The sequence below is a fragment of the Phocoena phocoena genome, chromosome 6 (assembly GCF_963924675.1).
Source record: "Phocoena phocoena chromosome 6, mPhoPho1.1, whole genome shotgun sequence".
NCBI lineage: Eukaryota > Metazoa > Chordata > Mammalia > Artiodactyla > Phocoenidae > Phocoena > Phocoena phocoena.
The window spans coordinates 31,390,086-31,403,448 of record NC_089224.1 but is presented as its reverse complement, the minus strand read 5'-3'; the positions used below and the strand labels follow the sequence as shown (position 1 = coordinate 31,403,448).

The following is a 13,363-nucleotide window of genomic DNA, read 5'->3' as shown; positions in this document are numbered from 1 at the left end:
CCTGTGCTCCGCAACAGGAGAGGCCACAGCAGTGAGAGGCCCGCGTACCGCAAAAAAAAAAAAAATGTCAGGTTAAAATATTAGGCTTAAAAATTTTAGCAATTGGACTTAGGACCCAGAGTGTACACACCGTATTGGGAATTATAAGAAAAGATCCCCATGTTCTGCTTCACAATTACTACTACCTTCCAAAAGAACAGTTCTGGGTGGCTACAATGTCTTCTTCCCTGCTAGTATAAACGACTGTTCCACAGTCCTGGTGAAACAAGATGGTAATTCACATAAATGGGATTTAAAATAAGATTCTTCTCACCCCAAATAAAATAAAACTAAATACACTCTCCAAACTACAGAGAAATCTCATCCAAATGTTCACCAGATAAAGAAGCCAGACCACCCGTTTACCTTCACTGACTGCCTCGGAGCACAGGGCTGGCGTGTCACCTACAAGATGGGGAGATGTGGGTGGTCCCGGCTGTGCCCCTACCCAGCCTGCAGTGTGAGGGGGGACAAAAGCCCTTCAGCTTCCCAGGGTATAGAACTGAGGGGATGGGCTAGATGGCTTTTTTTTTTTTTTTTTTAGATGGCTTTTAAGAGACCTTCTGATTAAAAGGATCTAAGTCCGCTTGAGATCCCACATCCGAGCAGACGCTTAGGGTGGGCAAAAGAAATGGACTTAAAAACAGGCGGGTGAAGTATTTACCTTTTGATCCCATCACTCAGAACTATTCTGCACTACAGTTAAGGAAATCTCTGTACAATACTTTAATGGCTGGGGATGCTGCAGGGTAAGCAAATGAGGTATCAGACAATGAAGTTTTAGATAAAAATGTAGAAACGCTGTGCCCAGTTTAGGTAGAAAAACAATGCACCACCACACCACACCAGGAGTCAAGACTTCCTGTCTCTGAATTTTAAAATCCATCTTGTTGGGAGATGTACGTTCAATCCTTTCAAAAGATCCACCAATCTACACCTATTAAGAATATGTTTTCTGAAATTCCCCCAGGAAGGCAACTTCCATGAAACTAGCTCTAACAGAAAGGATGCAGGAAGGAGAATTTACTTGCAGCGTAAAACTTTTTTTCTTTACAGATCAGAAAAATGACACAAAGAGAGCAACAGATTCTCATTTTCTGTCCCCTATAAAGGACACAAGTATCAATTCTTCTGGAATCTAACACACTGGCTTCATTTTCAAATGCATCACTTTATTTTCCTTGTAAGGCAGCCATATGTTACAAACCTTAAGCATGCGACAGTCCTATGACTTCTTCAATAAGCCGTAGAGCTTCCACAGCTCTCCTGGGGCCTACAGCCCGAGCAGTCCTGAGGAGTCAAATATTAAAGCTTTCTCCACAGCCACATGTTCCTTTGATGTTTGGGTTATTGAACACAAACTCACTGGATAATTTGTCTTCAACATAGTCCATTTCTGTTCCTAAAAGTGTTAGCTGTGCTTTCTTCTCGATGAACACTCTGACTCCTGGGGGAGAAGAAAACATGAGTCATATAAAGCCTGCCATCCCATGGAACCTGCTGATTCAAAGCACAACTGAACTTCAAATAGTAACCACTAACAAACGTCAAACAAGAGGCTTTTGAATCTGTCTCATTATTTCCTTTAAGGGATGCAGTGCTCAGTTTTCTGTCCCCTTTCCTACAAAATAATCCATGTCAAAAACAATTGTATTAGGCTAGACAGTTGTGTACAGCAAATTCCATGACAATTCTGTGTAAAACTAGAATTTGCCTTTCTTCGCTATACTTCAATTTGCTACATGAAGAAAATGTGTATATTCTCAGTAAGAGTTCTGTAAAGATGGAGTCAATGAGATTAACGAAAATCCTGAAATGACATTTGTACACACAACACACTGCCAAGCCTAGAGAAACACAAAGGACTATGATATAATGGGCTAGTTTAATAAGACTAAATCATGAATCAGTACAAGCAGTTCTGTTTTTCTGCTTATGGACCAGAAAACTGATAATAACATAACTCCCTAGTTATCTCTACCTAACTAGTTGGTAGAGGTGGGAACCTTCGTAAATACTAATGGATTAAGAAAGCTTTCTTCCTTATAAAAAACTGCATCATTACTTAAATATGAACTATCTTTATTAGATCTCTTCTTTAAGATGAAAACTTTCAGGTTTAAGATACTTTTACATACTGATTTTAAAAATAATATATTAACAAATGTCTTTATTGATCAGTAACTTAAGTGCAATAAAAAGAATACACATCAAGAACCCATGAAAACTGGCTAATGGCGCACACAAAGCCAGTGCTGCAGAACCCATGCACGCTGAAACTCCCCTGAGGTTGTGGCAGTATTTATTTTGTTTTAAATAGATTTTATCAGATTATTGGGTAGGGGCAGGGACTGGGGGGGGAGGGGCAAACTATAATTAAAGCACTGCAATTTTTACTGAAATTTGGAAATAGACTCTTCTAAAGCAGGAAATGACATTACTTATTTGACACAGATGCTTCACACCAAAGTGGCTGGTTCATTCTCAAGTTTTATCATCTTAAAATCTTTCTGCACACAACGATAACCTTTCATAACTGAAACAAGTAAACAAGTTTATCCAATAATCTATCACTTAGTTACTAAGAGCACAGCCTCTGGAGTGAACTTGATTGGGTTCAAATGTTCATAAGGCCACGTACTGGCTGTGTGACCTTAGGCAAACATATTTAATCTCTCAGTGCCTCAGTTTCTTCATCTGCAAAATGGGGACGATACAGTACCATTCTCATTTAGTTGCTGTGTATAAATTAGTTACTATATAAGAGCCCGTCGAACCATGCCTCCCTTACAGTGAGCACTATATACACCCTTCTTACTATTATCATCATTACTCTCCATGCTACACAAGGCTAAGCATTTTAGGGAGCAGAAAGCGTCCAGAAAAAGTCTGCGTAAAACTCACCATCTTGAACAACTTCCTCATCAGAGTCTCCTTTTGTCTTTGTATATTCCAGAGTGTAGGAAAGGCCATTACAACCCCTGGTTCGGACACCAACTTTCACACCAACCTGAAAAGGCATTGTAAAAATAAACTTAGTTGTAATGTAGTACAGATTAAACAGTTATAGTAATAAAAGCCCTACTTGATAATATTCATTTCTTCAAAAGCTAAAAGATAAATATTAGATTTCTGGCTATAAATAGTCCCTTTAGGAAGTATAAGCAGAATGGGAAACTAGCATTTAAAAAATTTAACTACTGTACAAATATCATTACAACATTGGCAGGGATCCAAAAAGAATAAAAACCAATTATATACGAAGAAAGAAATACAGAGGGAACACTGCACCCTAAAACTACAGTCACCAGTACCCTAAAAATGAGCTTGTGTGTTTTTTCCTATTTTCTTTCAGTCTTTGTCTCATATATAATCTAAACATGGGTTTTTTCTTTATGGCCGTGCCACGCGGCTTGTGGGATCTTAGTTCCCTAACCAGGGATTGAACCCATGCCCCTGGCCATGAAAGTTCAGAGTCCTAACCACTGGACTGCCAGGGAATTCCCTAAACATAGTTTTTATTAGAGCAGAAATAAAAAATTTATTCTCTGCTTTGTTTTTTTCCCACTTAAGACATCATGTTCCCATGCAATTAGCTTTTGTAATTATCATTTGCAACTAATGCCTACATAATATTCCACTACACCTAAAGCATGTTTATTACTTAACCATTACTATTAACCATTTCTTCTGGGAATAACATTTTTAAGGGAAGAGTTTTAATTCCAAAACTGAATAATCACCTTTTTCTAAAAAAAAAAAAAAAAAAAAAAGGAAAAAAAATATCCGATGGCAGAGATGACTACCTAAGAAAACTGGACTTTCTCAAAAATGTTTTTGCTCCACCTCACCATGTGAGATGTTCCCAGGATATTTCCCTATGGTTAGGTTCACCAAGGTTCACAGGTGATCACCTGGCAATCACATTGCCTCTACGTGACATGGGGCCTTAATTCTGTAAACTTTCTCAAGTACCAGAAAGCAAAAGACTGCAGTCAACACAGACATTAAGAAGTTTAAAAAGTGACCAGACAGCACTTTTAAAATACCAATGTCTACCTCAATGTAGTTTTCTAACAATATCTACCCAATTTCTATCTATTCTTGAGTCCTATCTGCTTTTTCGTGTGCGTATACAGCATTATCATAAGTATCATTTTAGCAAGCAGATCCTGATTCCCTGAACAGCAGTAACATGTGCTAGCTCCAGGAAAGCAAACATAAAGTGGGAAGACACCTGATGAAGAGCATGAGTTAGATGTTAAGATGTTTGGTGGTTTTGATGAGTTGAAGCATTCAGAGTATTCTCTTCTGTCTTCAAACAAGGAGACAGAACTATAGCTTTATTCACCTTCACAGTGACAGCTTAGAGAATGTGTGAGGGAAGTTCACATATTCAACATGATAAATAATAAAGTGCCTGGCTGAAATTCTGGAGCACACGTCATAAATACTTGTTTAACTTAGTTTTTATCTTTGCAAATAGGGAAGACTCAAACAAGCAGGAAGTCCAACTATTAGGAATAGAGAGACACTTAAAGAGTATGTGAAAATACAGCTTTAGGTAACTGGAGTTTGGAAAAGGGATTGCTTATGCCACAAATGACCACCTGAAGAAGTGTTTGCTCAACCCTTTTCATGTCAAAACGAACAAACATCCCTCAACTCTACAAAAGTGGAATTGTGTCAACTGGTCAGTTTACACTCTAGTCATTAGTCTACCCAAATTTAGTTGGAATTGAGTTGGAACACTGATATACTTAGATTTAATAATTCTTAGGGGGAAGATGATCGAACTCCTGTTACACTGTTAATACAGGTTGTACAATGGAACTTAGAAACTACTCTGTAGTCTAATTATTGAATATTAATAGTCTTGGAAGTCATTTACAGTATCTCTTAGGCAGTGAAGAATGTGCTAAGATTAAGATGGTACGCACACCCCTTGCCCAACGATTCTACATCTAAGAATACAGCTTATGTAGATGAAATAAGCTATGCCTACAGGTCCAGAACAATGGGCCTGACACACTACAGATGCTAAATATTTGTTGAATAATGTTTGTGGAAGCACTGAATGAGAACAACCCAAAAGACCTTTAATATGAGAGCCTGGCTAGATAAACTTGTTCAACGGAATACACTAGTATATGCAGCCACAAAGAGAATAAGGATCTTTATGTAAGGATATGGAAACATCTTCAAGCTATACTATTAGGGGCAAAGCAAAGTGCAACCACAGTGTGTGTGGTATGTTCTCACCTAAATAGGAAAAGAGACACACACGCAAATGTAACAAGCAAAGTCTAGGCCAGTGGTTCCCCTCAGGGAATTAGTGTTGGTTGTAACAACTCTGGCACAGGCCAGAGATTCTGCTAAACATCCTGCAATCCACTCCCAACAAGGACTATCCAGTCCAAAACATCAACAGTGCTGAGGCTGAGAAACCTTGGTCTAGGTAATAAAATGCACAGATGATCTGTGCAAGGACACGAAGAGGCAGCCTCCTGGAAGGGAGAATGAATAAAGAATGTGGGGCGAGAGAGTGACTTCCTTTTCATAATACCCTGTTGTGTTACTTGCATTTAAAAATCATGAGCATTTTTTACTTTTTAAATAAAAACCCCTAATTAATGAAAGCACACTGTTTATCACAAGATAAATTCATTGTGAAAATACAACTTCAATTTTTTACTGAATATTTGTCTGATTGGTTTTACTTACATGTTCAGGCTTATCTTTAAGAAGCTGTTTTATCTTGTTTACTGCTGAAGGTGTCTGAAAAAAGGGAAGGTTATTAAGTTGTTAGTTACAAACTTTGCCTTCTTCAGCCTTATATTTCCTAGTATTTAAGACAACTCAAGTCTATCTTTAGCAAATTCATGTGGTGAATTTATGTTCCATTCTCACCAGAGTACCTTGTGGATTGCATACACAAGCATATGAACTCTACTCAATTAAAAGCATTTAAAAAATATCTACTAGCAACATCCTCTTCATCCCCTGCCCCACCCCCCAGTCAAGGTCAGCTCCCTCTCATAATCTCTGTGGTACTATCTACTCACATCACAAATATAATTTTTCTAGTCAGCATCTGTTTCGAATTCCTACTTTACGCCCAGCAACAAGCACATTGCCTGACACACAGAAGGCACTCGACAGTCAATGAATGATATCAAGTACCACATTGGGAAAGCCAACCTTCAGGCATTTTTCCTATTGATCATTATTAACTCTATTGCTCATCCTGTTTACCCCAAATCTATTTCAGATCCATCAAAACGCACACCTAGAGGAAAAAGTGTTACCAGCATCAAATAACCCAGTGTGCCTCTCGTGCCAGTCCCACCAAATGTTCACAGAGATGATTAACTGATTGATTTCGGCCGCGCGGCACGTGGGATCTTAGTTCCCCAACCAGGGATCGAACCTGCGCCCCTTGCATTGGAAGCACGAAGTCTTGACCACTGGGCCTCCAGGGAAGTCCCTATCCACAGAGATTATTACATCAGCATCTGAGCATCTAGATGATGCTCAGAACTAAGCTAGTCAATAATAGAAACAAGAACATGGAAGAGTTTTCAGAAGAAACGTTTAACCAAGCCCAGTTGTCCTCAAAAATAAGAAAACGTCTCAATGTACTTCATGCGTAGATCAGCATTACAAACCCCAATTTCCTGAGGAGGCTGTTAGGGAGAAAGCCTGTCCCAGGGCATTCCTGGCCCACTTCCTAGCTGTGTCCCAGCCCATTACTTGGCTTAAACAGGGATAAAAGTCCCTCCTCCTCAGGATTCTTGTGAGGATTAAACGAACGAATTCATGAAAAGCATTTAGAATAGCGCCAGGAACAGAGAGCTCAACATAAGCCAGCTATTATTATAGCAATGAGAATATATTATCATGAAGAGATCATGTCCTTCCTACGTTTTGTTTCACTAGCTCCTCTAGCTGGCAATGCTGAGCCGGTCCTCCAGTTTTCTATACAGGCATTTTCCTGGTTTGTGAAATCTCAGAGTGGACATTATGACCTACAACTAGGTAGTAATCGTAGCCAGAACTCAAGCCTGTGCTGGGGGTACAGACTTGATGGATGGCCTGAGTGTGCTCTTTCACCCTGTCTGGTTGGGGCTTGGCCAGATGAAGATTCTGAAGCAGAGTCTGGACAAATTTAGAAAAGTCATGAAACCAATGTAAAAGGTTGAGACTATCATTAAAAAAACAAAAACAAAAACAGGGACTTCCCTGATGGCGCAGTGGTTAAGAATCCACCTGCCAACACAGGGGACATGGGTTCGATCCCTGGTCTGGGAAGATCTCACATGCAACGGAGCAACTAAGCCCATGTACCGCAACTACTGAAGCCTGCGTGCCACAACTACTGAAGCCCGGGTGCCACAACTAATGAAGCCCGCACGCCTAGAGCCTGTGCCCCGCAACGAGAAGCCACCACAATGACAAGCCTGCGCACCGCAATGAAGAGTAGCCCCCGCTCGCTGCAACCAAAGAAAGTCCGTGCGCAGCAACGAAGACCCAACACAGCCAAAAAACAAAAACAAAAATCACAGAACAGTGCACTGCACTTGATAAACTAAACAGTGAAACTTTGATTCAGTTATTAACATACGGTGTGTATGTATTTCTTATTGTGTGTCACTTAAAAAAAAAAAGTTAAATAAATCACTACCAGTGGGTGGTTTATAAAGGCCGTTTCCCACAGTTCTATCAGAACAGGAACCAAGCAGATCAACGACAGGGAATAGGATGGGGGGGTGGGGGGAAGGAGGAAATTCTGCAGAGAATTATTTTTATTTATTTATTTTTTAAGATCACAGTATGTTAACCTCAAACAGTTAGAGAGATATTAATGGAAAAAATTTTTTAAAAATGCTTAGTTACACTTCTAAATGATTGCCAGTAAAAACTAGCTTTCCTAATTTTCATGGTGATATTTCCCATGTGAGTCCTGAAGAAATTAATCTAATTACTGTCAAATTACAATCAAAAGATTTCCAGTAAATTAAAAAAAAAAGGCACAGCCGTGGGAAAATACTCACTGGAAGTCCAACCTGATGCGGAGCCTTGGTTTATTGCCAGCAGATGGGACGTGTAAGCTCAGGGCACACATACCATGCTGCCCCACGTGTTTCTTTTCATCCTGACCAGGGACTGAACCTGGGCCATGGCAGTGAAAGCGCCGAATCCTATCCACTGGACCACCAGGGAACTCCCGAGTCTCATGTGACTTTCTAAATTATCTAATTTGGTTTTTACAAAAGCAATATATTTCCTTCTTTTCTCAACTCTTAGTAGAAAACACTTAAACAGCAAACAAAAGCAATTCATGGAGAGTGGTCCACTTACCACAAAGTGGTTGATGTTCAACATTTCATACTGAAAGGGGCTTAAGAGAAAAATTACCTGTGTGCCTGGGAACCAAAACATGTCTTTACAGGAACCAAAACATGTCTTAATTTCCTAGTGTCAGGCAATAATCCAATATACCCCACTGGGAGGAGTGTTACTGATATTGTATAACCCTGCTGAGAGTCCACTTCAGGGTAAAGATATGGTTATTAGAACTTTCCAAGCAATGGATCTGAATTTCAGAACAAGTCAGAATGACTAAACAGGGGAACGTTTGGGACTTAAGATCATTCTGGGAAATAGTATAAAAACTTCAACAAAACAACATGCTGCAAGCCTAGCGGCCCTCCAATTTCAACATACTCCCCCAAACAACTAAGTTACCCATACCCACCCAAGAAAGTTATGTATAATCAATGAGTCTAATTCACCTGAGATTTGGCCAGTGAAATAAAATTCAAGAGGCTCTTGAAACTCAATGAAATATTATTGCTCTCATATGTGTATCACAGAACAAGACATTCTTTCAAGTGAAAGAGTATTTTTGAGTGAGATATTTTGGCCTTAAAAAAAAAAAGACTCCTAGTCTGTTTTTGTGGTTGAAATTATGGGAGAAGGCACTGCAGATAAACGAATCTTTTGACTACTTCATAGCAACATACTTTTACTTTATCCAATGCCATAGCATTTCTATTCCTTGTAGCAGAAACTTTCCATCCTCAATACTGCATTTCCTTAGTCATTCCCCAGGCAATTTTCATTTTTTGCTGTTTAAGGAAACAAGATTAAAACCCGAAGTTAACTCCACGATTATGTATACTAAACATGAGCCAACAACTACAACCTAGTTTTGTTTCATTGTAAATCTGGCATTTTAAGGTTTAAAAGGTGGTAGATAAAGGGCAGCCAATGAATAAATTTCAGTATATTTTGTTTGAGTCATTCTTTAACAGCTATGGCATTATGATGCTGTTTCCCTTTTGTCTTTGCCTATTCCTGTACATGCAGGTAATCATAGTATATATTCACAATTTTGTAGCCTACTTTTGAAAGTTTAACATGCTACTCATTTGATACATAGTAACTAACATACATATATATTCACTGTTTCTTGAGTACTTTCTAGGTGCTTAATATGCATCATCTTTTCATTCTTTCAGTTCTGTGATTTAGGTATTAAAGATTAAATAATTTGCCCAGGGCTAGTAAGTCAAAGAATTAAGAGTTATGACTCCAAAACCTTTAAAAAAAAATCATTACTTGCAATGACTACATATCTCGCCAACAGGATTTACTCTTACTTATTTAACTGGCCTTTCACTGTTAGACATTCAGGCTACTTCCAATTGTTTCCTGTGTAATGCCCCTTATATTGCCTCCATATACCAATCTTACAGCTTGGTCACTGTTCCAAAGGACTTCTGGGGCTTCTCTCCTTGAGCCCCCATGTATTTAACATCATATTGTTTCCTGCTAGAAATTAAGCCCTAAGGTACCCACTGTATGTAATGAATTAACTTCTCTCTTGTGCATCAAGAATGATGCTGGCTATGTACCATTAATCTTCACATCTTTGGTTGAGCTTTAGGACAGTTGTGGGTATATCCCTAACCCTAATTAGGGCTGCAATGATTCTGCTTTGTACAACAATGGAAATAAAGGCCTCTGCCTGCAGTGTAGTGTTAAATCTTCAAGTTCTTCAGTCATATTTTACTCTGGCTCCTGTACATACAATTCCATTCGCAATTCCTGGGTCTGCAGGGAAGTAGGGAAGGGGGATGTCATCCTCCTTGGATGAAGGGTACTGACTTTGATGTGGTGGGTTGAAACCTTATTCTATCAAGGACCCACCCCTGGTTGCATAAAAGTGCCTGTGACCAGTCTTTGAAGTCTTTCTCTCCAGCAAACTACCAATCCTCTCCTGGATTAACATCAGTTAACACAGGTAATTTGGCTCTGAAAACATGGAATCATGCTTTTATTTCATCAACACCTTTTCCTAACCTCTCACTGACTAGACTGCACAGGTACAGCACTTGTCAAAGGTTGCAACATGTTGAATTCCTGATGTCAAAATTTATATACTTAGCTAACATTCATCATCTCTTCTTACCCGTTTCATTGAACTATCTCATTCCATTTGCTCTCATCTGTCTTCACTCATTAGTCCTTTGATGATTTCACTGCTTTTGCACTTAAATGAACATGGTGTTAAACGTTTGCAAAAACACTTGTAAATTAAGCACAGATACATGCATGCCAGTGTGTTAAGACTAGGAACACATGCCAGGATTAAAATAACTGCAAGCCTGCTACCACAGACCTTTGGTGGAAAGAAACAGGGATGTGCGTTGGCACCAGCTAAGATCACAGGGAAAGGGACTAAAGTCCGCTAGACAGTTAAGGAGGATAAATTCAGACAATGAACTCCTGCATGCTAATTGGAAATGTTGATCAAAGGCAACACAGAGCCCTTGTGAACTGAGAACTGACATGACAAAGCAGTGCTGGTAGCAGAATTGGCCTGGTAAGCCGGGACAGGTAATGAAGCATAAAGGAGCAAGCATGGATTGAGAGCAGGTCTGAGAAAGTGGGCTGGGTTATTGTTCCTAGTAATTTCTAGAGGTGCCAAAGGCCTGGCCCATGACTGTGTCCCAAGAGGGTGGGAAACGTAGTCTCAAATGTCTGATGACTAAGTAGGAATGGAGAGAAAGGGTATGACCCATGCCAAATGGTGGAGAAAGAAAAGGCAAAAAAGTGTCTCCACACTTTCTGACTCTTCCTGGCTCTATCAGTACCAGTGGTAGAATTCTTTTGATTTCTGAATAATTTTTACTGAGATTGAAAGGAGACGCAAAGTATGAGTAGTACTTTCTAGTTCTTATGATTTCAAATCTTGGAGAATTCTAAGATTTGACGGTGTATCTTTCAGACAGGAAAATGGGCTTGATGGTACAGAAAAAAGGAATGTAGAATACAGTATCACATAAAAACAGGATAACCTCCTTATGCACCTAAAACAGTGACCCATTATAAAAATATATTCTTCCACCTCATCATGACTTTCTCCTGTTTTGCTGAAACGAACTTTCCGGCAACAGGGCTTCTTATGGCATTAAATTGAACGGAATCCATGATTCAATTTAATCTGTTTTCCCCAGTCTTCAGGAATTGAATGTTTGCACAAAGGCTTCTTTACCAAGAGTGGGGTGTGTGTGAGAAGAATGCTGAACTGATCATAAGATTTCCTATGAAATTAATCTTTCAAAACTGCAAATAGTGACTGCTTAATGGACAGGGGGGTTTTCTTTTGGGGCCAGGTGTTTTGGAGCTACATAGAAGTGACAGTTGCACAATACTGTGAATGTACTAAATGCCACCGAATCGAACGCTTACAAGTGGTTACTTTTATGTGAATTTAAAACACAAAACAAAACTGTGCAGTACGTCGGGGATCCAGCATGCACAGTAAGTTCTGTAAGTACCTGCAGCAAGTTTCCTTTGAGTGTGTTTGACCTTTCACCCAGAGAACGCTGTAAACTCACTCAGGGTGGAAATTTATCCTTCTTTGTCCTTTGTTAGAGCCACCACAGCCTAGGGCCCCTGGAGGCACAGAGTGCGTTTCAAAGCCTCTTCAACCCCAGACACCAGGAAGTAACCCTTTGTGCACTGCAGCCTTGATCTCTGCAAGGGGGTGGGCTTTGTTGTCTCCGCGCTCTCACCGGCGCTCCCGCATCATCACACTGTGGTCCTGCGGCCAGGCTCGGCTAGGCTCGGCTAGGCTCGGCTCTCCCCAAGCGCCACGAGGGTAGGAACCCTGGTTCATTCACCCAGCTGCGCCCGGCACCTGGCACTTCGACCTCTAAGTAACCCGCGACCTCAAGCACTGCTGCCGCAGCAAGACCCTCCGAAACCCCAAGCTCCGGAAAAGCCGCGCCTGACCCCCAAGGGTCCGCGCTCGCGCCGCCCCTCCCCCCTCCGCACGCGGCGGCGCGCGGCCTGCTGGGAAACGTAGTTCCCGGGCGCCCGGCTCCCGAGGAGCAGCCCCACCCGCGCTTGTTTATCTCCACAGCAGAGGCGAGTCGGGCGTGGGGACGATGCGGCGGCTGCGGAGCGGGTCAGGGGTCCCGCCGCCCGGCCGTGCTGTGCCCTGCCACCGTGTCCCCCTTCGCGGGGGCGAAGGTGAACCAATATAACGGGCCCGGTCGCGCGCCCCAGCCACTCACCAGGGTGAGGGCGGCCCGGGTGGGCTGCAGCTTCCTCTTGCTCACAGCCCGGACAGTGGCCCGGACTAACGAAGCCGACATCCTCGCCCTCCCGGCGCCCCGATACCTCGGGCCGGAACTCGGCCACCTCAGCCTCTCTCCATGGACACTGCGGGCGCATTGACGCCACAAGCTCCGGCGCACGGCGCCCTAGGCCCTGCCCCTCGTGGGCCCGCCCACGCCGTCGCCATTGGGCGGGCCGTATGAGTGACGGGCGTGGGGCGGGCCGTATGAGTGACAGGCGGAGAGCGTGGCTTGGCGCCCGGGCCGTGGTCATGTGACGCGGGACACAGGGGTCGAGGGCAAGGTCGTAGCTCTGCGGCAGATCCACGCGCGCTGACTCAAGCCGGACTGGGGCACATGGAATGAACTCGGACTTGTGGACTCCGGAGGCGCGCCGTTCCATGCCCTGCCTTCTGGGCAAGGTGCTGCCCCGCCGCTTAAGAGCTCAGAGGAGTCTACCGGCCGGGGAGGTGCGGTTCACAAGTGCGGAATGGATTCGAGGCGCGGACAGCTACATACGTTTCCGTCTTCCTTTTTGGTCCAGCTTCGCAGTTCTTAAGAGCGTAGAATTACCGCAGATTCTCAATAAACATCCTCCTTCTCTCCCCCGCCTTTCCCCAAGCTGCTTGGGATGTTGAAATATGGTACTAACACAATGTTTGCTTTAGGTTGGAATCCAGCTTTACTGTAAG

At 42.1% G+C, this 13,363-nt stretch overlaps 1 protein-coding gene across 1 annotated transcript; it reads right to left on the bottom strand.

The window, feature by feature from the left end:
* Window positions 1-1,189: 1,189 nt before the first annotated feature.
* On the bottom strand, window positions 1,190-12,782 carry ISCA1 (iron-sulfur cluster assembly 1). The gene is made up of 4 exons (XM_065879645.1): window positions 12,630-12,782; window positions 5,764-5,817; window positions 2,944-3,049; window positions 1,190-1,486 (listed from the first exon to the last, which is right to left on the bottom strand). The coding sequence occupies exons 1-4, from the start codon at window positions 12,708-12,710 to the stop codon at window positions 1,338-1,340; spliced, it is 390 nt and encodes a 129-aa protein (XP_065735717.1). The 5' UTR covers window positions 12,711-12,782; the 3' UTR covers window positions 1,190-1,337.
* Window positions 12,783-13,363: the final 581 nt, after the last annotated feature.

Excerpts from the sequence above, each read along its gene's own strand:
- ISCA1 (XM_065879645.1), bottom strand. The coding sequence starts at position 12,710 with ATGTCGGCTTCGTTAGTCCGGGCCACTGTCCGGGCTGTGAGCAAGAGG. Across the intron at positions 5,818-12,629 it reads CCCGGGCCGCCCTCACCCTG|ACACCTTCAGCAGTAAACAA; the intron begins GTGAGTGGCTGG and ends CCCTTTTTTCAG. Across the intron at positions 3,050-5,763 it reads TTAAAGATAAGCCTGAACAT|GTTGGTGTGAAAGTTGGTGT; the intron begins GTAAGTAAAACC and ends ATGCCTTTTCAG.